The 23,956-nt window shown below is 52.6% G+C and overlaps 1 protein-coding gene across 1 annotated transcript in view; it reads left to right on the forward strand.

Moving 5' to 3' along the window:
* The window catches only part of STK10 (serine/threonine kinase 10), a 56,399-nt gene that overhangs the window by 29,496 nt on the left and 2,947 nt on the right, over window positions 1-23,956 (forward strand). Inside the window, exons 3-18 of the mRNA XM_019473774.1 lie at window positions 5,743-5,791; window positions 8,318-8,467; window positions 9,863-9,935; window positions 10,667-10,861; window positions 11,919-12,000; window positions 13,071-13,205; window positions 14,002-14,571; window positions 17,550-17,680; window positions 19,648-19,771; window positions 21,026-21,205; window positions 21,447-21,539; window positions 21,703-21,832; window positions 22,241-22,365; window positions 22,893-23,081; window positions 23,381-23,506; window positions 23,774-23,887. Of these exons, the coding sequence (XP_019329319.1) occupies window positions 5,743-5,791; window positions 8,318-8,467; window positions 9,863-9,935; window positions 10,667-10,861; window positions 11,919-12,000; window positions 13,071-13,205; window positions 14,002-14,571; window positions 17,550-17,680; window positions 19,648-19,771; window positions 21,026-21,205; window positions 21,447-21,539; window positions 21,703-21,832; window positions 22,241-22,365; window positions 22,893-23,081; window positions 23,381-23,506; window positions 23,774-23,887 (2,466 nt within the window). The remainder of the gene's footprint in view (window positions 1-5,742; window positions 5,792-8,317; window positions 8,468-9,862; window positions 9,936-10,666; window positions 10,862-11,918; window positions 12,001-13,070; window positions 13,206-14,001; window positions 14,572-17,549; window positions 17,681-19,647; window positions 19,772-21,025; window positions 21,206-21,446; window positions 21,540-21,702; window positions 21,833-22,240; window positions 22,366-22,892; window positions 23,082-23,380; window positions 23,507-23,773; window positions 23,888-23,956) is intronic.

Genomic DNA, 23,956 nt, shown 5'->3' on the forward strand with positions numbered 1-23,956 from the left:
CGCAACGCGCGCGTCCCCCCCCCCCCCCCCCATTTCTGACTGGAAGAGGCATTTCTCCAGTGCTGCTGCAGAGGGAACAGTTCATGGGCCCCTACCCTCTGACATGCCAATTGGATGAGTAATGCTCGGCTGAGGGTGTGTCCTCTCCTCTTAATTGGGCTTCAATTGCAAACCTCAGTTCAGGGACATCAGCTGTTCCACCCTTGGCGACTGTGCAGTGTTTGGTAAAAATGCCTTTCAAGATAAGCTTTTTTTATTTGGATTTTTTGTTTTTAATGTTGTAGAAAGTTCTAGGAGCTCAAACGCACCCAAGAGGCAGGACCAGTCCTGCCCAGGGTGGGAGGAGCGAGCAGGCTCTTGGTCCTACCTGGGAGGACTTCAGTACCTGGGCAGGAGATGCTGCTCCTGGCTTGTCAGACCCAGAAACTGCACTGGGCTCTAATACATCCAAGGTTTGTTTCCCGAGTTGGTGTTCCTCCGGCCCTCGCCTGGTGTAAGGTGCCAGAGGGATTCTCCTGGCGCAGTGTCCAGTCTGCTGTCTTGAGCTGCAAAGTCATGTAATGCTTTTTCATAACGTGTAGTGCCTCCTCACTCAGGTACAACTTGAAGACCTGCACCTTTAAGAGCACTTAATTTAAGCCGTAGCTGTTTCATACATATGTACACATATTTATTCTCCTGGGCAACCCCAGGCTCACTGGACCCTGCTTCCTCGCCTCCCAGGCAGTCGCTTATTACTTGAGCAGCCCAGAAAATGGCCCCAGCCCCTCTGTGTGCCCCACTCGCACTCGGGCTACAAAATGCTTCCAGGTCCTGCTGTGCCTAAAGGCAGGATTAGGATGAGCCACGGGAAAAACCAAGGTCGCCAGCAAAGCCCTTTACCTTGTGTTGGACTTTTGCTTTCAAATTTAAGTTTAAATTGAATTTTACCTGTGCAAAAGGTTCTTGAAAGGGAAAGATTACGTGGGTTCTGCATGCAGACCTCTTCATTCATGCTGTTTCACTAAAGGTATAGGAGAAAAGAGCCCATTTTTATTTGGAAATAGCAGCACTTGAACTGTGGTATGAAGGTTTGAGAGGTAGCAAGAGCAAGTTCCTTTGTCTATAAACTGGCTGTCCAAATCTGTTCCTGTGCGTGCATCTCGTGCATCCCTGTTGAGCTGCGAACAAGCCCAGCACGGTGGCTGGGTTTCTTGGCCGTGGTGTCAAAGCTGAGACTGCGGGGCTCCGGCTGTGCTGGAAGGCAGCTGTCAGTCAGTCGTGTTGCTGAGATAGCTCAGTGATGGGAGCTAGCGGCGAATTTTGCATGTGCCTGCGAAGTGTAGTTGCAGCTGCCTATGGATTGAAAACTAAAATGCTGATAGTGTGTAATCCCCAGGATTTATAATGGCTTTGAGGTGGCAGCAGGAGGGAGAGCTCCTGTTGCTGCTGCATGCCCCCCCTGGCAGCCCAGCGCAGCAGAGGGGCCGGGCAGCCTTTGGCAAGGAAGTCCCTGGATTTCTTGTGCGGAGGAAATCGTTATAAACAGGATGTTTGCTCCAGCCCCATCCCAGGCTGCTCACCGCAGACCCCGCAGCGGGCGCTCAGACACCCCTCACCCAGACCCCAGGCGGGGGGAGGAGGAGGTGTGGGTGCTCCCCCCGGCTCTAATTAGTGTGAAGGAGCCGTTTGCAGGGTGTCAGCATTGGGTCTCATGTCTCTGGTTCACGAGACCACAGGAGGTTTTTTGGGACCGGGTGTGTGAAACCTCTGTTTTGCGGTGCTGCTGCGGCTCTGCAGCGAGCCCTGGGGTGGGTCCCAGGTCTTGCAGGTCGCAGGGGGATTGCTGGGGGTGGCTGAGCGCAGCACAGGCAGCAGCAGCCCAGTGCGGCGTTGAGAGGTGAAGTGCAGCACTGAGATTGGCACTGTCACTAGGGCGATTACTGCTCCAGCTGTGGCTTGGGACAGCCCATATATCAAAGCACATGGAAACAGTCCTAAGCAAAGAGTTAAACTCTCTGCAGCCCTTGGGTAAATCACCAGCCTCCTGGCTGCACAGATGCACAGGCTCTTGTCAACAGTTCTCTTCTAAGATCCTCCCAACTTGTTCCTCATTGTGGCTGGAGCGGCAGGCGGCCCACCCCAGGGTGTCAGCGACCGCCCAACCGTCCCCCTCCCTGCTGCGGGTCTGGGGAGGGTGCCTGCACAGCCTCTGCTCTCCGTGAGCTTCCTGCATCCCCCAGCTCACACACAAAGGCGGCCGTGTGCTGCTGCCACCGGGCCTGCCTTCCTACCTGCTTCAATGGTAAAACGATTTTCAGGCTGGCCCTGCTTCTGGAAGGAAGCGTGCGTGGTGTATGAGCTATGGGGTTGCCAGTTGCATTTATTTAAATCAGGTTTTCTGGGCTGAAACGAGCCCATTAGGTTTTTGGATGTTCAGACTATCTGGCCACACCCGTAATTATTCTTTGGCATCTCTGCCCTTGCTGTGAAAATGCTTTTTTTTAAAGTTTTCCATATTTCCCATATTCCCAGTGCTTGGCTTGCAGCCTGCTGGATCCAGAGTCGTTGTGCTTGGCCCTTCCCCATTTAAAAGCTCAGTGTGTGTGTGTGTAGCGCATTTTGGCTGTGCCAGCCATGCCCCTGGTAGGAAACCTCAGCACAGCATCTGCCTGGGGGGAAATTTCCCATATTCCCAGTGCTTGGCTTGCAGCCTGCTGTGCCTGCATAAACATACATGGTCACGCTGGTTCAGATGGCCTGATTTCCCTAATTTTCTCATTGCTAGACTGCAAACCCAAATGAAACTTTGTGAGACGAAATGCATCCCACATGGATCCAGAGTAGGGTGCGTTGTGCTTGGCCCTTCCCCATTTAAAAGCTCAGTGTGTGTGACCAGAGCGCATTTTGGCTGTGCCAGCCATGCCCCTGGTAGGAAACCTCAGCACAGCATCTGCCTGGGGGGAACACCACATTGGGCTCCCAGGGGCTCTGCTGACCGGGGCAGCTGTGGCTGTCACCCAGCCGGCTGCCCTCTGTCCTGTGTCGTGTGTTGTGTGTGTCCGTCCCCCCCGTCCCGTCCCGTCCCCCCCAAATTAAGATTACGTTTCTCAGTTTGGAGGCTCTGTAAGAGGAGCTATGTGAGATGCCAGGGGACATCATTTAGTTGGGACACCCAAAGAGGCAGAAGCTGTAAAGCTGCTTGCTGAACATTAGCAATGAAAGCACCCAGGTCACCTGGATGGCAAAGGCCATGTTAGCAGCTGATTTGGGCTGGGTTGTTTGAAGTTTTGGGACTGTTTAGATTCAACAGCTGAGCCTGGTAGCACACATGAGCTTCTCACCAGGCCTTCTCTACTGATTGAACGTAAGGGTGGCTGTTGCTTGAACCCGGAGACCCCCCTCTTTGAGCAGCTGAGTTCCCAAGGGGCCTGGATGAGCAGGAGCAGGAAAGGATTGCTCATGTGAGACAAACGAAACCCTGGGCTGTGATTCAGTGATGAGACAGGATCATTTGTAGTGGCAGGCTTTCTGCCAGCCAGAGCAGCGCAAAGATGCGATACTCAGACTTACATGGGATCAGATCTGTGCTGTCCTTCTGCAGCCGCTGCAAACCCTGCCCATGGGCTTGGGTAATGCAGCCAACGGTCCCTCGTTCTTGGCTGGTCTGGGCTAGTGGCAGGTTGGGTGGTCTGGCAGAGGGCAGGTCCCACAGGCAAGATTGTGGTACCATTGTGCAGAGGTGCTGTCACCAGGCTGGCTGCGCCAGCAGAGCCCCGTGCATCCCCTCAGCCTCCCAGAGCGAGGGAAAGCCCTTGCCCTCTCAGCTGGCAGGTTGGCATTGGTGTGGGGTTTGCTTGGGGTTTGCTTCTGGCACATGGGCTCTGAGGAGCACAGGAAGGGCTGGCGTTCACTGGTGGTGTTAGTCTGCTCTGATGAATGTGATGAGGAACATTATAAGAATAATTTGTTGAAATGAGCCTCCTAGAGCTGTGTTTGGGTGATGATGGAGCACAGGGGTCCAGCGGGGATCTCTGTGCCTGGGAAGACCGTGGCAGGAGGCAATTCTTGCCTTTCCATTTGCTGGTGAAGCTGCTGATGCTCTGGTTCAAGGTATGAAGTCGAGCAAGAAAAGGTGTGTTGACACGGCCCATCTGTGTGAGGGCTCTGCTGGCCCACTGGCAGAGGGACCAGCCTGCCAGGCTCCTGCTCAGCTCTGAGTCGGCGCAGATTTGTTCTCCTGGCTTGCGACTGGTTCGAATGTCTTCCCAGTTGCTTCTCTCCATCTGCCTGCTTCAAATGCTTCCTCAGCCCTGGCCTCTGGTTATTCTTCTCCGCTTCCTCCGACGGTGCCTGTGTCACGCTGCCCAACCTGTCTGGGTTTCTTTTCTCAGCATTGTCTCCCTTCCGACTCTTGGACCCAGGCCGATTCTCGCAGAGTAATTCAAGGTTTGCTGCGTCCCAGCACCTGATCCTGCTCCCCTTCTCCTCCAAAACAAAGCAGTTGTGTCTTCCACTGCAGTCCAGGTCAATAATAGGGTTTCCCATGTTCACATGTAAGAACTGCAGGACAAAAGGGTGGAATGTGGCTTGCCTGAAGCTGCAGGATTAGACCATGGGAAAGAGGGAGCTTGAACCTTCTCCCCTCGGCTTCTGGTCCAGTGCTTAGAGCTGCATTGAATAACGTGACCTCCACTTGAAGGGTTTAGAGAGCCGTGCTGGTAAACACTGCCTTCGGTTTGTTCAGTCGTTGTCCTCAAAATAAACTCTGGCATTTCACCTCTCCGGTATGTTGCCCTGTCTCGCCTCGACAAGCAGAAGAGCAGCTTGCCGGGGAGGTGAAGCATTTCTTGTCCCTTGTAACCCCTGGCTGCTTTAAACTTTAATCTATTTATCTGAGCAGCCTCGTCTGCCTCGAAGGTGAGCGGGGAGCTGGGGCTGGCACTGAGCTCCCCCTCCGCCTCGGGAAGGGCTCTGGCTGAGTCTGTGCAGAGGTGAGCGGCAAGAGGACCCCCGTCCCTGAGGTGCTGGGGAAGGGCCCACCCTGTGCGGGGGGCAGAGGGGGCCAGGCAGGCGGGGGTGGGGGACCGGCAGGACTCTGTGCAGGTCCCTGAGAGAAACAGCAACAATCTGGTGAATATACTCAACCTCTTTATTGACATATTTTCCCCTCAAATTGCTCAAAATCAAGAGAGCAATGAACTACTGAGCAATGGGAGAGGGAAAAAAAAAGTTAAAAAAAAATTAAAGACCCAGCGGCCCTCCCCATCTCTCATTTGCCAAAGAAAATGCTGCCTGATTTCTCCCAGCCACGTCAGCTCCCAGCTATGACAGCTATCTCATCCTGTTGGCAAGACCGCTCTCTGGAGCAGCCCTTGCTCCAAAATGCAGTGGGAAAAGATGTAAACAGAGAGGAAGCCGGAGCTGAAGCTGGCTGCTCGGGGAGGGCGTCCAGGTATGGGGTGCGAGGCCAGGTGCGACTGCTGGGGGTGTTGCAGCAATGGGGATGCTCCCTCCCAGAGAGCTGCTGTGGACCGTGTGCAGGATCTGTCCCTGGAGCTTGGGTGATCATTTGTGCTGGGGATGCCTGGGGGCTGTGTCCTGGGAAGCACCGAAGCCTCTGCATCCCCGTATGGGGCAAAGGGGCAGCTTTGCCATGCAGGGAAGCAAAACCCAATGCTTTTGTCTCCTCTTCCGTACCCAGTGGGCTTTGCTCAGTGAGACGTGGACCTGACTTTAATTCCTCTCTCTTTGTTTTCCCAGATCATGATCGAGTTCTGCCCGGGCGGGGCAGTGGATGCCACCATGCTGGGTGAGTGCAGTGCGCAGTGCTGGGCTCTTCTCCGTGCTCGGGGTGATGCCCGCAAGGCGTTTCCAGCCTTCTGGCACGCTTTCAGGGGCAACCTTCAGACAGACGGCAGGCGTGGGTGCCCCAGCTTCTCCAACTACCATTTCTCTCCCATGAGTTTGCCTATTTTCATACCCAGAGCAGAAGGTGTGGCAGCCCTGGGACGTTTCTTGAGCTACTTTTATGTCCTTTTGTGATTTAAATGCTGCTGGGATCAGCAGATCACAAGGCATGGGGTGAAGGGAGAGTCTGGCTGGAGGGGAAAGATGGCTTTAAATATTTATCTGCTGGAGGCACCGGGTGCTTGGGATCCGGTTCCCACAGCTTCCTGGGAAGGGCAGAGGGGCTGAGACATTTAATCTGGGTGCCTGTCATGATCAGTCTCCCAGGATCTCCTTGCTGACTTCTCTGTATGGTATTGGTCATCTGGCAAAGCAGCATGAGCGTCCGAATAAACTGCAATTTGCAGTAATTCCAGGAATCTTCCCATTTTTTACCTCCTCCCTTCTGCAGAGAGCCACTGGGACTGGGGAGTGTGTGGGTGTTCCCCAAAAACGCCCTGGCTGGTGCCACAGCCCCTCTGTACCAGGGCTGTACAGACCCAGGGGAAGTGATGTCCGCTTCACGAGGCGAACATGGTGTTCTGACATCTGCTTGCCTGGAGCCCCTGGACAGAGCTGTGTCTCCACAGGGGTTACTCCCTTTCAGCTCTGATATTTCCAAAGGCCTCGCTTTCTTTTTATTTCCGGGAAAAGTATGGACCCAAACTTGTCATCTTTGATTCAGCCCTAAAACTTAGGCCTCCATTAGGGATCTTCTTTAAAGCGGGTCCAAATCACTGCAAGTAAAAGTACCTTTGCTGAAGTGCTGGAGTAAATGATGCCTTACCCCGGAAAACCTCAGCAGGGGTGCCCTGTCTCTTGGGACACTAAATTCCCCCGGAGCGTTCATAGGGCCGTGGCAGTCAGTCTCTGGAGGATGTGGGAGCTGGAGTGGGAAGGGGGTGCTTAGAAAATCGTAAGTGGCCTGGCTGTAGTGCCGTCACCCCCCGAATGAGGGGCAGGAGGAGCTGGGGGTCAGAGCTCAGGAGTGCTCCTGGCATTAGTAAATTCAGAGTTGCCAGATGTTGCCTGTTCCACCTCCCCATCCCCACCAGCAATTGGCATTTACCTTTGAAATCTCTTGTACAAAACCTGTGGCTTGCAGCACCTCACTTTTGCCAGATGCTCCAGGGAGAACGAAAACCATCACCTTCCCCCAGAGCAAGGGAGATCTCTGTGAGGAAGAGGAGGAGGAACAGAGTGGCTGACCCAGCATCCCTGAGCCTGTGGGTCACCCCCCGAATGAGGGGCAGGAGGAGCTGGGGGTCAGAGCTCAGGTCAGCATCCCTCTGCAGGGTCAGAGCGAAAACCATCACCTTCCCCCAGAGCAAGGGAGATCTCTGTGAGGAAGAGGAGGAGGAACAGAGTGGCTGACCCAGCATCCCTGAGCCTGTGGTTAAGATCCTCACTCTGAAGCAGCATCTGTCCCAGTTGCTGGGGTCCATCTGTCGGCCCCCGTCTTGGCCATGCAGTTTGGGCAGTTGGAGTTGTCTAAGGCTTGGTCTGGTCTACGTGTGCTCTGCTGCGCTGGAGGGGGGGATCTGTGCTGCAAGGGGCTTGCAGAGGGAGAGGGGGAAGCTCAGGCAATGCTAACCATCTGGAGGTTTGATGGTTTGCAGAGCCATTGCCTTGGAAAGCGGTCTTGGACAGTGAAGGTGGCTGGGCAGAGCTCAGCAGGGAGGTTGCGCCAGTGGTCATGTGTCCCCGCAAGCTTCAGAAATAGGGACAGACAGCAGGGTATGAGCTGGTGTGCTGGTACCTGGTGCTACCTGAAAAAACAGCTCAGAGCAGTGGGTAGGGATAACACTGGTATTTTATTGCTTGTTGCTTTGGGAGGTGGCGTGTCCCTCCTGATGTACGGGGGGTACGCTGCATCTCCGCGGCAGGGGTAGCTCCCTTGGGGATGAGAGCATGGGCTGCATACGGAGCTGCTGAGTGTTCACGCCTGTGTTTGACCCTGCTGCTGCCTGCAGCCAAGTTCAGCTCCCTCGTCTCTGCAGCATCGTCCCTTCACCAGGCGAGACGCACCTTGCCTGCAGGCACCCGTTTCCCAAATCGGCAGGGAACGTACAGCTCAGACCCCCCTCACAGGTGTGCCTGACTCCCCCTCCTTGTCCCCTCATCTGCTTTTTCTGGGCCAGTTGGCTCAGCTGTGCATCCCCGGGAGGGAGCTATAAACCAGCAGCTCCAAGCAGGCGGGCATTGCCCTCTGAGTGCTGGCTAAGGGAATAAATTACCTTAACAAGCTGATTTGCATTGGTCTCCTGCTGCTTTGACACATGGACAGTGGTTTTTAAATGGTCTGCTGGGTAGCCCGTGCCTTTCTGCTGCTCAGGTGGAGCATCACTCGAATCCTTGTCCTGTTTAACGGCTCTCTCCCTCCCCACAGAGCTGGACCGGGGCCTGACCGAACCCCAGATTCAAGTGATTTGCCGCCAGATGTTGGAAGCCCTCCATTACCTCCACAGCAAAAAGATCATCCACCGTGACCTGAAGGCGGGCAACGTGCTCCTCACCCAGGATGGGAACATCAAGCTTGGTGAGCTGCCTGGCACAGGAGCACAGCAAGTGCTCGCTTGGCCGAGCTCGTTGGGAGAGCGGCCGTGGGCGATGGTGCTGCTCGGGACAATTTCAGACTATGCTGACAGGCGTGTGCTGCTGGGAGCTGGATTGTAGTGTTCGGCTATGCTTGAGTGTGGTGGGGGATTGAGGGATGCTCTCTGCCTTCTGCCCTGCCTACGGAACCTCAGCTGCTTGTCTGCTGGCTGATGAGCTTAGGCAGGAGAAGGTGGGGGAAAACTTCATGTTGTTTCATGGGAGGCCAAATCTACCATCGAACTGTGTGCTCTGCTTAGCCCCCAGCCAGGCACCAAGATTCCCCGAGCCACAATCGTGCTCAGGCCCTTGATGGACTTTCCTTTCGTGAATTTGTTTAATCCCTCTTTGAACTGGATTTTTATGCTTTTTGGCCTGCTGAGCATCCTGTGCAGGGTGCCAGGTGACAGGGCTGGGAGCTGGAAGAATTCTCCAGAGCAGGTCTGGTGGTGACAGGGCGAGTTTTGCCAAAGGGTTGCTTTGCCACCTCGCTGTGGGCTTGAATTAAATTGGCGTCCACCTACCTGCTGGAGGATGAGAAGGTAGCTTTGTCTGTAGGGTCTGGTCAGAAAGGTGCAGATCCCTTTCTGGACCCTGACAAGGGGTGGCTGGCAGCTGTGGGGTGTTCTTGGGATGATGGAGACCAGCTAGCCTGGGAAGATGGAAACCTTCCTGTGACCATGGGTTCTGCTCTGACGTAAGAAGTGCTCTGCTGGCTTGGGCCAAGGATGACCCACAGACAGGGACACCCTGAGCCTGGGGTGCAGATGGATAACGGCTCCTCCAGAGGTCATCAGGGCCATCTCGGAGAGCAAACTGACCTGGAGCGGACTCGGTACCCTCTGCAGGTCTTACCAGTTCGGGTTGGGTTGGCTTCAGCAGCTCTGTATAGAAGGAACAAAATGGGGGAGAGGCATCATGCAGTGGCTCGCTGTGCATGGGCCTGAAGGGAAGAGAAAGAATGCAATAGCACTTTGGTTTTTCTGGTGTAAAATGAGACTTTTTGCTATGAAATAGCAGTCCTGAAATTAATCTGCCATGGAGCTGCTTTTGTTTGTGGAAAAGATCTCGACTTCCCTCTAGATGTGTAGGGTTTGGGTTACAGTAGGGCTGGCTTGTTATGCCCCTGTCTTACAGTACATGGGAGGGGAGGTCCCTGGTGGTTGCGTACCCAAAAGCAAATTTAATTTCTGATGCTCAGTTTAGAGGAAACAGCACGTTGTATCATGTTCTTGCCTTCAATGTGTGTTTGCTTTTAAATCTGCATTTCAGCCAAGTGTGCTAATTCAGAAGGGTCATTCAGTTTTCCTACGGCATCTAATGTTACTGCTCTTTGCAGCTGACTTTGGAGTGTCTGCCAAAAACATGAAAACCTTGCAGAAGCGAGACTCCTTCATTGGGACCCCTTACTGGTGAGTGACCCGCTTGCTAAGAAATCCCATGTTCGTGAGGAGCTTCGCTCTTCTGAAAAATCAGGCTTGCTCAGAAATGGGGAGCTGATGGCCTTTGGGATATGTTGGACCATAGTGCCTTACCGAGCATGGGTGGGAGGATTTTGACAAGGAGTCTTGGCCAGTGTCCGCATGTGCAAGGGTTTCCCTTGCCTGAAGGGAGCTGTGAGCAGCCTCGGTGGTGCGGGAGCATTGCCCGGTGTCACAGCGCCCTGAGCTGGCCGAGGGACCACCATGCTCCAGGCTTGGAGGAGCAAGAGACACACATGTGCTCGCGTGTGTGTGCTCACTGCTCCCCCTACCCCAGGGGTGGAGTGGGCTTTGAAGCAGCTCCAAGCACATGGGAACGACTACTCGCTCCAGAAATGCAATCTCTAAATCACCCGACTTGCTGAAGGAAGGGAATCGGCGAGGATTAATTTATTGTCTGAAGCAACATCCGTGCCAGATGTCAGTGGCCTGGGGGTTTCCATGGGCTGCCTGGGCTGTCTCGGTTAGTCTACGGAAGAGGGGAGGGGGTTGGACCCCTTAGAAAAGATGCTGCTTCTTCCGAAACCCAGAGCTGGGAGGAAAGGCCATTTTTTGTGCAATGTTGTGGATTATTTAAAGCATTTAATCACTGCTGCAAGGCTCACGTGCACAGCAGCGGTGTCATCCCTCCCCATCCCTGCTCCTTGCTCTGCCTCTTGCAGGATGGCCCCGGAGGTGGTGATGTGTGAGACCATGAAGGACACTCCGTACGACTACAAGGCGGACATCTGGTCCCTGGGAATCACGCTGATCGAAATGGCCCAGATCGAGCCACCCCATCACGAGCTCAACCCCATGAGAGTCCTGCTGAAGATTGCCAAGTCCGACCCCCCCACGCTCAGCTGCCCTTCCAAATGGTGAGGGCTTTTGGGCAGCAGAGTATGCGTCTCCCAACTTATGCAGTATTTCAAGAGAGAAGAAATAGTCTTTTATAGCAGTATTGTTTAATTTGAGAACCTAATGTAGGATTCTAGCTGTACTCTAGGTCCAGCTGTGTGCTAGGGGCCCTGAGAGCACTGCTGGCTGAAAGCAGGCTGCTCAGCGCTGCCTGTGCTGTGACCGTGCTGCCCTTGTGCAGGCAGCATGGGGGGAGCTGCTGCCTACCCGCAGCCCTGCTGAAGCGAGGGTGATCCCATGGCTGTTTTCAAAACATCCTAGTTTTGTATGAAAGGCAGATTTTCCTTTAAACCTGGAGATGGCCAAGAGCTCTAGAATTTCTTTCATAGAGTCTGGAAAGCCTCTTCTGCACTTAAAAAAAATCCAATCAGTTAATTTTTTTTTAATCGTGACAAAACCCATTGCATGATAGCCAGCAGCTTATTATTGTGAGAGCACTGGAGTCACAGGCGTTGTTACAGCAGTTCAGGTAGCAGGCAGGAGCCTGCCGCTAAAACCCAGCAGGCAGGGTGGGAGCGCTTCCTCTGGAGCAGCTCGGAAGCCAGAATTGGATCGGGGACACGCTCTGCATCTCAGAGCTGCGCTTTGCAGGCTGAGGGTGCCCTCCTATGGGGTTCCTGGTCCTTCACAGCCATCCTTTCACACTGCAGCTGTGGGGATGGGTCCTGGAGCACCCGTGTCCACAAGCAGCTCCACCCATCGGCACCCTTTGGAGGATAACTGCTGGTGTCCTCTCCTATCTCTCTGCCTTGACCCTGGGGCACAGTGGCTGGCGCTCAGTCCTGCTGTCTGTTGCCATCACAGGTAAGGCAAAATCTAGTCCCTCATTTGGCCACGTTGCTGATTCTGTTACAAATAATCGGAATAACTGAGCACAGGGTTTCCCATGCTGGGAGTGAAACAGTGATTGTGGCCAGGTGCCAACTGGGACACAACCTGCAAAGGGATCAAGCAGACCCCTGTGGTGTTTGAGGCCTTTCCCTCTTCTGAGCTTCTTGCCAATGACTGTGTTTTAAGGTCCCTGGAGTTCAGAGACTTCCTGAAGACGGCGCTGGACAAGAACCCGGAGACCCGGCCCAGTGCTGCCCAGCTGCTGGAGGTAGGGACCGGCACCGGCCCCTGGCCTGGTGTTGCGTCTGCCTGGGTCTGCGAGTGTCTGAACCACTGTGTCTGGACAGCCTGATTCCCTTTAAGGAAGGAAACAAAAAAAGTGTTGATGGGTCCTAGACTGATTTCAGATTATTTTTCCCTTGTTTAGAAAGTTCATAGTACTTTTCAGCCACTAAAATGCTCCAAAAAGCAACAGCAATGTTTTTCCCTTTGGAGCAAACTGCAGAGCCCCTATGGACACTATCTGGAATAGAAATGGCTCCCATTGCCTAAAAATGCTCACAAGGCAGCCAGCTTGGATTATACCTGGTTATCCCAGATTTAAATTCAACTCCTTTCCTTTCCTCCTGTCCCCTTCCAAAATAATAGCAAAAATCTGGAAGATGCTTTTTCCCCACTGTCTGCAAAAGCTCTCACTCTGCAGCGCTGGCACGCTGGCTGCGCGCTTCCCATCCCACACTGGAGTCAGCAGAAGGAAGCGTGCAATGTGCTCTGCAAACCCGAGGGACTCCCCAGCCTTTTGCTGAAGCTCAACACAACACCCCACTGTGTGCACTGAGCGATTCGAGCCTGATTTCAATTAAACCTTCCCCCATGCTCTGTTTGCACCCAGGGATCCTGCAGACAAGCTCTTGCCCCACTGCCAGTGGCACCTCATGGGCTTGGACCTGCACCCCAGAGCTCAGCCCACCCATGGTGAGGTGGGGATGTCTCCTCTACAGCGAGAGCCCCTTCTTTAAATGCAGCTGGTGCTCTTGTTTGGGGCATGTTGACATAAAGCAGCTTTGCAGAGCACCATGCTTTGAGCATCTGTGTGCAGAGCTGGCGATTAGCCTCGGCATCATGTTCTCTCTTGTTCTTTCTCATACGTGCAGCACGTATCTGTAAATTCATTTGGGGGTTTAAGCCTGGTGACACTGGCAAGAACCACATCCTTAGGTCTTTGCAGTTGTTTAAAAGCAAGAAGTGGTCCTCGCTGTTGCCGTCACCGTGTGGTCACTCAGCCACGAGGTCTGGATTTGGCCACCTCACGTGTGTGCATTGTGCTTGGCTTTTCAGCATCCCTTTGTCAGCAAGGTGACTAGCAACCGGGCTCTGCGCGAGCTGGTGGCCGAGGCCAAGGCTGAGGTGATGGAAGAGATCGAGGACAGTCGGGACGAAGTGGAAGAAGACGACTCATTGGAGTCTGCCTCGGTGAGCACTCCTGGCCCCGTGCTGGCAAGTTTGCTGGTGCGGCTGTGGTGGGGGAAAGAGCCCAGCAACTTTTCTTGGCTCCAAAAGGCTGGTTCATGGCTATTCTGGGCCCCATCAGGTGGAGTGGGAAGTGGTTGCTTGGGTAGCGAGGGCCTGTTTCTCCATGCCCTTGGCAGCCACCGAAAAACAATGACGCTGGCGGGTGGCCCAGCTGCCTGCTCGCAGGAGGGGCTTGCAAAAAGTTTGGGGTTTTTTTTTGGGGGGGGGAAGGAAAAAAAAAAAGTGAAAAATAGGCCCTGGTACAGGCTGGAGAAGCTGGAGTGGAAGCAATGCCAGCAGCATGTGGCGCAGCAGTGAGGCACCACCAGCCCTAGGAGGGAGCTGGGCAAACCTGCCCCTAAGCTGGGCTCTTTGAAGGGGACAGCACGGGACTGCCTGGGCAGCTTTGCTGCGGGAGATGCCTCAGCCTCCCTCATCTGTGGCAAAGGATGGTGATTAATCCACAGTGGAGTTAGCCACGGGAAAAGGGGTTCAATATGCAAACTCCTAGGCTGTCTCTTAAGAATTTGCAGGTCCTGGAGCTGTTTCCTTCCAGTCAGTGTCCACAGCCCTTGGGACCACGTACCTGGAGGAAGATAGAAGTATCCCAGGACAGATGTCCTAAAAGGGAAGATTTCCTCCCAATAACTCTTTAGCTGTGGGTGACTTTGCTCTGAAGTGTGGGGCCTCGCAGCTCTTGCAGTTATGTTAAAGCAGTGGTGCAAAACCCAACGCCTTCCCTTCACTGTCTTTCCAGCCCCCTGGTAAGCACAAGCGGGACCCCTCTGAGGCGAGTCAGCTGAGTTTTGATGGGGAGAAGCCTCCAGACTCTTCCTTGCCCAAGGCAGTGAATGGGCCTGTGGGGACTGGCAAGGAGACCACAGATGGACAAAGTGATCAAGTCTCAGATGAAGGGATAAGCAGTGACAATGACAAAGTGGAGAGCAACGACTCCACAAAACCCCTTGCCAGCTCTGCCTCCTCTGGCTCAGAGGATGGGAGAGCCACCTTGGGCACGCAGGGCAAGCCAGACATCATCTCGCAGCCTGGAAGGCTGGGTAACTCAACTGAGGGGGACAAGCAGCCTCAGCCAGGCAGCAAGGAGAGGAAGAGCATTGGGGAGCGACCGGAGAGCAGCCACCTGGAGAACTTCACAGAGGAGAAGCTTGCCAACGGAAGCTTGGATCCCCCGGTGCTGTTCCCCGGCAGCCGGTCCAAAGGGGATTCGGATTCTGGCAGCACTTCAGCCTCTGAAAGCATGGACCTCACCATCTCCCTGTCTGCCGACCTGTCCCTCAACAGAGAGAGCGGCTCCATCTCCCTGAAGGTGAGAGTAGCGGGCAGAGGGTGTGGAGAAGGAAGGGCAGCAAACCCCTGTTAAAAAGTGCTGAGGTTTTTTCCTTTTTTAGCCAAGCCCCTGAAATTCAGATCCTCTCCTTGAGAGGCTGTGCACGTGCACGCATTGGCCATAGCCCCTTAAACTTCTTCCTGAGAAAGCAGCACGCTGTACTCTGGATGGGGTTAATCTTTGACTACAGGAGGAGAAAGTGAGTTGACCCTAGTCTGCCCTGTGCCTGAACATGGGGAGCAGGTAAAGTAGGAGAGGACAGAGGCTGGATGAAGACAGAGGGTCCGGGAATCTTGCTTTAGCATGATGCTAAAGACCATCCAGGTGCCACCTCAGTGCTATTTGGTGAGATAGCTGGAAAGGCTGGCCGTTGCACTTGCAATGTGAGCATCCAGGCTTGGAGCTCTGCAAATAAACACAGGACCAGCAATGAGGGAGGAAGCCCATCTCCAGGCAAAGCCTTCGATGGTTTGTTTTCCCTGTCTATGGGATGCCTGTCCTAGCTGGGCTCAGGGTGGCACAGCACATGGTGCTGGGTTAAGCTGTGCCATGGGCATGTGGCATGTCCTCAAGTGAAGGAGAAGCTCTTGGTGGAGCTGCTGCAGGTACATGTGTCCTTTGTTGTCCCAGGCCACTGAAATCTAATGGAAGTCCAATGTTTTGTAGCTATTTTGGGTCCCTGAGAAGTGTGAAGTAACCGTGCCACTCGCCTGACTTGTGCAGTCATACGCAGTCAGAGCAAGGACAAGTATGAAACCCAAAATGTGATTTCCTAAACTTTATCCATTGCCCATCACTCTGCTGCTCTTTCCTAGAACACCTAGCCTAAGGAGAAAGCTTATTTGTGCTGGTGCCTCTCTTAATTTTTCCAACCTGCCATACATCTGGCCTGGTTTGTGTCAGCAGTGACTTGCATGAAGACCTCCCAGGCTTCTTGGCTTTTGTTAAGGCTCTCTGGAGGCTGGGAATGCTTGTGAGCCAGAGCCAGCCAGGTCAGCATGGCTTAGAGGAAGAGGCAAAATAACTGGAATGATATTTGCTGAGCTTCAGAAGAAGAAATGTGACTTGAGGGGGCAGAGTGATGTGTTGCACAAGATCTTTATCCAATTGCCTTCATGAGTGATAGCTTCCTGGCACAGAAATGTGCCCGAAAACCATTCTCGGCAAAACTTTCCTCCCCTCCTGTCTCCTGCTGTGAGCATGAGAGCCAGCATCCCCCGCAGGAGCCCACAATCAATGTGGATCCCTAATGAGGGAAGTGTGTTGCTCTTGCATAGCAATTTATTCCTCCTCACTGCCTTTCCCATGACACCTGGTCTCCTTGAGACCAGCCAAAGATTCATATGATGCCACTCATGTAATTGCTCTCCCCAGTTGGTAGCCTAGAAGGGGAAAGGAGCTTTTCGGGTTTTAAAGGGAGTAAGTCTCAAAGAGATGGTCATGTTAGATCACAGTTTGAATTGCCCCAGCCAGAAGCAATGCTCAGAGCAAACTAAATGGCATCTCTCCGAGCAAGGCGTTCAAGCAGAGCTGTTCTCCAGGAGTAATGCTGCGGGAGGGCCCTGGGAAAGATGCCCTGCTGACGCCTCTGCTTTGCACAATGAGCTGGGAGTGTGTATGTGGGGGTACCAGGCTGCATTGCTCCCGCCTCACCCAGACTCCTTGCCCAGCCTTAGTTTCATGGGGTTAAAGTCCCTGGCTCTGCCCTTGCTTGTGTTCCTGGTGCTGCTGGATTGCATGCAGAGGGTGCCAGGCAGGTTGCAGCAAGAGAAGGGGCAGCAAAGAGTTAAACCATTTCTGGTTGTAAACATTAACTATTACATGATTTTTATCACAGGCTAAACTGCAAAGTTAAGGTGACTCTTTTATTACCAGACTCTTTGTCCAGTTGCTTATAGTTTAGTCCAAAACCAAAAAAGTTTTGGCAAAAAGTATCCAGGTCTTTGTTTCTTTTTCTAGAAAGATTAGGGATAAGAAATCTACAGGTGGGTTTGGGACTTTCTCTGGCTTCCCCATTGCAGCAAGCTCTCCAGGGGCTTGCTTTGGGCTTTGCAGGCTCATGTGAAGCTCTTCTGCCATCTTTTATATCTGTAATGGTCATCACAGTAAGACGAAGAAGACTTCAGGGAGCCTTTGCTCATTCTACCACGGTGCTTTCCCTGTAGGACTGCATGATTCAAGTTGTTCATATCTTCCCCCCCCCCAAAGAAACTAAGTCCCTGGACGCAGCCCTTCAGCCAGGCTTGGGCTGCTGACCCTGCAGAGGGATGCTGACCTGCTGTGGCACTGCTGGGAGAGGACGTGTTGCTCCTGGCACTTGTCCCTACCTGTGCTAATGAAAGTGAGCCTGGGCTGTGCTTTGTGGAGGTCACTGTAAGGGGCTCAGAGCTGGCTGTGATTGGCTAAGTATTGTAATGAGGGCCAGAGGGAGACAAGCACTGAGCCTTTGGGCAGGACTGGCTTGTTTCCCCATGGCTCCATCTGCAATCGCAGCCTGATGTGGGGGCTTTGCCTGCCTCACACCTGCAGGTGCATGGGGGGTACCTGCGGGTCAGGTGGCCCAGCAGGTTTTAAAGGAAACATGGCAAGCTTCATGTTGTGTGGATTCCTCAGCACTGCAGTTCAAGGGGGTTCCAGCATCCCTCATCAAGCTTCGCTTTAGTTGGACATGGAGAGAAAGGGTCTTCAGGTGGTGGGTTGTCTCTCCTCCAGGTCAGGTTTCTGCAGGGTGGAAATCACACTGTCCTGTAGCGTGGTACCAAAGGTTGCGTGGCTTGAATGGCAGCTCCAAATCTGCAGCTGATTTCACACACACACACACCCATGTGGTTTTCTTGCTTATGTTCTTCATTAACAACAGCATCAAAATTGCTCTGAGGCTTCCAACTGTAGCACCCCGTGCAGCAAGCCGGGGAGCTGCTTCATGGCCTCCTCCTTTCCTCCCCTGCCGAACTCAGGATTCCCGAATGCACAAGAAGACGCTGAAACGCACCCGCAAGTTTGTGGTGGATGGAGTAGAGGTGAGCGTCACCACCTCAAAGATCATCAGTGAGGATGAGAAGAAGGATGAAGAGATGAGATTTCTCAGGCAAGTGGGTCACTGGGATGGAGGAGGGCAGAGCACCGAGCCGGAGCAGGGTTTTTTTTCTCCACAAGCAAATCCAGGAGCGGCCTAAAATCCTCTCATTTTCTGTCTTGGTCCCACTTGGACAGGACAATTGTCCAGTGTGGACATCACTTCTTTTAGCCTTTCCCCAGCTAAGAGGGCTTGCTGTACCGCGTAAGCTGAGCTCTGTTTGCATGCAGGGGAACAAGGGATGCATCTCAGGGTTAAGATGCAACAAGGCTGTGACGAGGGAAGCTTGTGCTGTGGCTGGCTCTGTCCTCTGAGGATGACTGAATGTGTCTCCAGGGCTGTAGGTATGCTGGCTCAATGGAAATAAGCACAGAAATCTTCTCAAGATGCTCCTCTTCCTTTTGGTCTTGTATCTCCTCAGACTTCATTAACAGAAAGGCCAAGGGAATTGTAAACTCCTTGCGCATCACTTAATATTCATGGGTGTATCCTCCCTGCTTAAGCCTTTATGACTCCTTTGCGGAACTTATAGCTTTCAAACCTCCATGACCTATTCTCAGGGAGAGAAACTGCTGTTTCTAGCTTCATTACTATCAGTAGCAGCACTGAAATGAAAAGGCCCATAAAATAATTAAAATACAAATTGTTTTGCTTGATGCCCTATTCTAGGCTCCCTTGTGCTGCTCTGAGGAACTCCCCGAGAATGTAATCTGTCCCAAGCGTCACATGTCCCTGTGGCAGCCTCATTCCTAGGCCCTAATATCAGATATGTGCAGAAGCTCATTAGCTACTCAGTTTCATGTGAGAAGTGCCTATAACCCCAATATAACATGGGGAGCACATGTACTAGTGTACAGGCAATTTGCAGCCACAGCTGCTTTCTCCTGGTCCTCTTGGGTGTGGTGACATCCCTGAAAAGAGGCTCCTTTTTAATTTTTAAATAGTGCCTGCTTCACCTGGGAGGTGGGGGAAGGGAGAGAGAGGCTTGGGTTGGAAAGCATCGAGTCCCTGAACACCTTTTGGGAGAAGTGGTTATTCCCTTGGGACTAGCTAGCAGGCACGATCAACTCTCCTGGCATCTTGATTTGTACTTAAGGGGCTTGTTTCTGGCGTTTCGGAACACACCAAGGTATTGATCTGAAGGCTAGCTTAGAAGAGAGCACATCATATTGCACCAGTTGATTTAATGGGGCTTAAGTTTGTTTTGAAAGAAGAAAGCGTTCCAAAGTGCTTTTCCCAGGACGGCCTCCGGAGAGGGTTGTACTTAATGTGTAAGGCTAATGCACAGCAGCAGAGGTCATGGTGGGGACCCTGCGGAGGGAAGCTGCTGCTGCCGGTTCTTTTGCATGGTACATCAGTGATTTCCAGCTTGGTCGGGCACAAACATGGCAACCATCTGAGCAGAGGCTCCCTTTTACTGGGTGTGAAGCTGGATGAGAGGAGTGATGCAATGTTGTGATAGATAAGTCAGAATTTGGGAAAACTGTCCTTTGTGCCACCCAGGCGTGAGCAAGAAGGGATGCGGAGTGCAGGGGCCAGGCCAGTGCCAGCTTGGCCTGAGCTGTTTTGAAGACCAGTGTGTGCTAACCCAGCTGGCAGAAAGGGTATTTTGGGCGCTGACTGGGAGAGCGTTGCCTGCAGCATCGCCTTAGGAGCCTTGACAGGGCTTGTTTGAGAAGCTGTGAAAGCTAATAGGCCTTACTTGTGAAAACCGACAGTTTGCCAACAGTTAACGTAATTAGCATCCCGCTTCCTCACAGCGCGCTGGTGTCACAGAGCCCGAGAGTGCATCAGTCAGTTGGCATTTACATCCTGCCTGTGCTCAGAGCAAGTGGCAGGGTGCTACAGGATGGCTGCGCAGCTTTCATTCCCTGCTGAAATGATCTGGTTATTGATTCTGCCATCTCTGCTCAGGCATGCAGCTCTAAATTTGTCTGACTCTGTGTTTCTTTCTCACCCTCCGTTTTGACCGTCTGCAGGCGCCAGGAACTGCGGGAGCTGCGTCTCCTTCAGAAGGAGGAGCACCGAAACCAGGCCCAGCTCAACAGCAAACACCAGCTGCAGCTGGAGCAGATGTTCAGGCGCTTTGAGCAAGAAATGACGGTACGTGAGCAGGGAAGGGGAAGCTCCTGGTATCTGCTGGTTTGACTTCTCCCCTGCAGATGCCCTGCAAATCCTCGTGCAGGGTGATGCTCTCTGGGTTGCAGCAGTCCTGGGGCATCATATCCAGAGGGAGCAGGACCACCCAGGAACCCCTTTGGGATTTGAGGGATGGGATGTGTTTGTGGAGGACAGAGCCTTTTGTGGGCGTTAAGCACATGCAGCCTGCAGCTTGGGAAGCACTGACTGCCATTGCCTGGCATGGTGTAGCAGGGGAAGGGTTGTCTGGACTTTCCCTCTTCAGTGGTCTTTTCTTGTATGTCTGTTCACAGCTACTGTGAGAAACAGTTTATAGTGCTGTTGTATTTCGAAGAAAAAAGCCTTTTAAATAAGAAAGCAGTGTGGACAGAATGTGAGAGCAGGAAAACTAGCAAGTTTGAGTATAAATTGAATAAAGATAAACTAGGCTTACATACCTAGTCCCTCTGTGGGCAGCTTACGTTGAAGTAAAATAATTTTGTAGGTAAGTCCCTTTAAAGCTTTCGTGAGCCAACTTTTAAATACCCCTTTATTAATTCACCTAATATGTGTGCATGGTAACCCCATCCCCTTGCGGCAGGCTGGGAGCCATCACTTATTTGTGTATTCTGTTATATTTCTAAAGTCTTGACATGCCACGTCTGTGAATTCCCATCTTAGCAAGTCACTTCTCATTTGTGAGATTTATTCACCGTACAGTGCGATGTGCAAAAGCCCCAAACCTGCTGCTTTTGCCCTTTCCCTGGGGCAGTTTGCAACCTGCTCCCATTGATACCCATGTGTTCCATCCCTGCTGCTCGCAGGGAGGGAGAGGTCAGACACAAGGGTGTTGTCAGAGCACAGCGCCCTCAGACTTGGAAATCCTGGTCTGCAGAGAAAGAACTGTTATGCTTGAGCTTCACTGCCTGCTAATATTTGCCCAGGGCTGTGGGTCCCAGTGGGATGCTGTAGATCAGGACGTAAGCAAGGAGAAAGGGTTGAAATGTACTAGAACAAGTTCAAAAATGCTTTAGGCTCACGCTAGAGCTGACTCTGCCCTGTGTGCTTCATGGGGCATTATCTGGAAATTCCTCTGTGTTTAGTAAAGAGGCTCAACTCATGCAAAGACAACCCCCCCTCTATTTTTTTTTTTCTTCTTTTTTTTTTTTCCTTTAAACTTTTGGAAGGAAATGAAGCACAGAGGAGGCTGAGGCTGACCTCTGTTCCTTTCCCATACAGACAAAGAAGAAGTTCTACGACACCGAACTAGAAAACCTCGAACGGCAACAGAAGCAGCAGATTGAGAAGATGGAACAAGATCACTCACTGCGCCGGCGGGAGGAGGCCAAGCGCATTCGCCTGGAGCAGGAGCGGGACCATGTCAAATTCCTGGAGCAGCTGAAGCAGATGAAGAAGGAGGTAAAAATAGGGATAGGATGGAGGAAAGCTGGTTTCCTGCATCTGTTTCTTCTAGGAAAGCTTCAGCATTTCTCCATAGCAGAACTTGAGAGGGAAGCAGTTGTTGGTGTTTTAGCAGGAAGCTCTTGCTTTTCTTTGGTATATTTGGGTGCTTTCTGAGGTCCGTCTGTTTAGTGACATTAGGTGGGGTTGTTCTTGGTCTAAAGTTATCTGCTGATAAATCTCACTTCCCTCCCCAAAGGTCAAGAACGAGGTTGAGAAGCTGCCACGGCAACAGCGCAAAGGGAACATGAAGGTGAAGATGGATGACTTTGCCCAGAAAAAACAAACCATGGTAAGGCTGAGAGAAGACTGCCACAACTCCAGGATTGGGAAACGCATAGTAGACAGAAGCATCCTTCTTCCTTGAGGGATGGGCAGTTTCTAAAATACCACCAGATGCTTTTCAAGTTGCAGCAGAAAGAGGGCTCATGGTGGTACTTGCTGTTTTCTTCCAGGAACAGGAGTTTTTGGCCAAGCAGAAGGAGGACCTGGAGCTAGCCATGAAGAATATAACCACCCAGAACAAAAAAGAGATCTGCGACAAGGAACGCGAGTGCCTGAACAAAAAGCAGCAGCTCATGAGAGGTGGGTGGCAAAGGCTGAAAAGGAGGAAAGCAAATGCTGTAACGCTGGGTTTATCCAACGCTGGCTCTTCCCATGTAACAGATGCTGTGACAGAGTTGCAAGCTGGCAGGATAAGATTTTAGAAAAAACAGCCTTGCCAGATCCCGTCTAAATGTTTAACAATAATACTTAGTGCTTTAATCTTCAAAGTGCTTTACAAATATGATCAAATTAGGCTTCATAATTGCAAGGAATGACTTTCTGATATGGTTTGCAACCCATTTCTCTTGGAAAACAGGAGGTGAACAATCACCCCCCACATCTGCTGTACTGTTCCCGCGTGTAGGGATTGCTTGTGCTTGGGACGCTGTGTGTGATCAAGCTGGGGGGCCAGGCTGGGTTGTCTCCTGACCCTTCTCCCTTCCTCAGACCGGGAGGCATGCATCTGGGATCTTGAAGAGCACCAGCAGCAGGAGAAACACCAGCTTGTCAAGCAGCAGCTAAAGGACCAGTATTTCCTCCAGAGGCATGAGTTGCTCCGGAAGCATGAGAAGGTGAAGAGTTGGCGCCTTCCTACGACGGTGCTGGTCAGCAGGGTGCCTGGGTGTCCCCAGAAGGGATGTTTCCCTTCCAGGCTGTAAGTGGGGGGTGGAGGGTGGGTTAGGAGTTAAGAGATTTGGTCGTTATTAGTGAAAAGGGACCAGAATAACGTCCAGATCAGCCTGCTTGCTTGGGATGTGTATTCTGTGCTGCATGCATTTAACGTACAAGAAGCAGTTGTGGATTTTGGGGGCTTTTCTGGAAATCTGTCACTGTCCAGTATGCGGGATGGTGGATTCCCAGAGCAGCGAGTGAAGACTTGGCACATCTCTCAGTCATTTCTGCTTCCTTCCAGCCCCCTTCTCTGCTTTCACAGCATGTTCAGTAGCTGCCCTCATCTCTTTTTCCCCTTGGAGCTGTCTGTCACCAGCCACCTCCATGCAACTCCCCAAGTCTGCTCTCCAGCTCTCTTTGGTCTGCTCAGCACTTGTTGGCCTGAGGTGTCTCTCCTCCTCTGATAGCTGTCCCTCTGCCGTTGCAGGAAAGGGAGCAAATGCAGCGATACAACCAGCGCATGTTAGAGCAGCTGAAAATTCGGCAGCAGCAGGAGAAAGCCCGGCTTCCCAAAATCCAGCGGAGCGAAGGGAAGACGCGCATGGCCATGTACAAGAAGAGCCTTCACATCCACTCCAGCGGGAGCGCATCTGAGCAGCGGGAGAAGATAAAACAGGTCAGGTCCTACAAAGGACAGCAAGGCTGAGGCTTGGCTTGGGGGTGAAGTACTTTGCTGGCCTACTGGCAGAAGGGAAGTCGGAAAAAGGCAACTGTTCCCAAATTTCTAACCCACTGCAGGGAGTCAGAGGTCTTTGTGTGATTTTCAGCGCTGCTTCCATCATGACTAGTGTTGGGAAGCATCCTTGGGGCATTTCTTTCTTTCCTATATAATAGTGCAAGCTGGCCAGTCTCTTAACCGGCTTCAGAGATCAAAGTGACGCTGCCTACATGGGCACCTGCTTTTCTCTCTTCCAGTTTGCTCAGCAGGAAGAGAAGAGGCAAAAAGCAGAGCGGCTACACCAGCAACAGAAGCATGAGACGCAGATGAAGGACATGCAGGCCCAGTGCGAGAGCAACACAAACGAGCTCCAGCAGCTGCAGGTACCCGTCCCTCGTGGCTCAGCCTCTTGGAGCTGCCTGTGCACTGTTTCTGCTCTAGCACAAGGGGCATGTCGTAAGAAGTGGCTGCAGAGGACTGTCAGTGAACTAGAACTGATGACCCCTGCTCTGCCTTGAGAGGTTTTTGTGGCCATGTCTAAACATGCCCTGGAGCTCAGCTCTGCCTCTGGCCAATGCAAGTCCTGTTCGACCACAGGATTTACAGTCCCAGCTGCTTGATGGGTGTTCTGTTTTGTGATCTGTGTTTAGAATGAGAAGTGTCACCTCTTGATTGAGCACGAAACCCAGAAGCTTAAGTCCCTGGATGAGAACCACAACCAGCACATGAAGGAGTGGCGGGACAAGCTGAGGCCACGGAAGAAGGTAGTGCCGCCTCGGCGCGAGCAGGGTGTCCTGCTTGGCTGGTTGGAGGGGACAGTGTCCGTAGCTCCA

This window comes from Aptenodytes forsteri, unplaced genomic scaffold, assembly GCF_000699145.1.
Source record: "Aptenodytes forsteri isolate BGI_AS27 unplaced genomic scaffold, ASM69914v1 Scaffold54, whole genome shotgun sequence".
Taxonomy (NCBI): Eukaryota; Metazoa; Chordata; class Aves; order Sphenisciformes; family Spheniscidae; genus Aptenodytes; species Aptenodytes forsteri.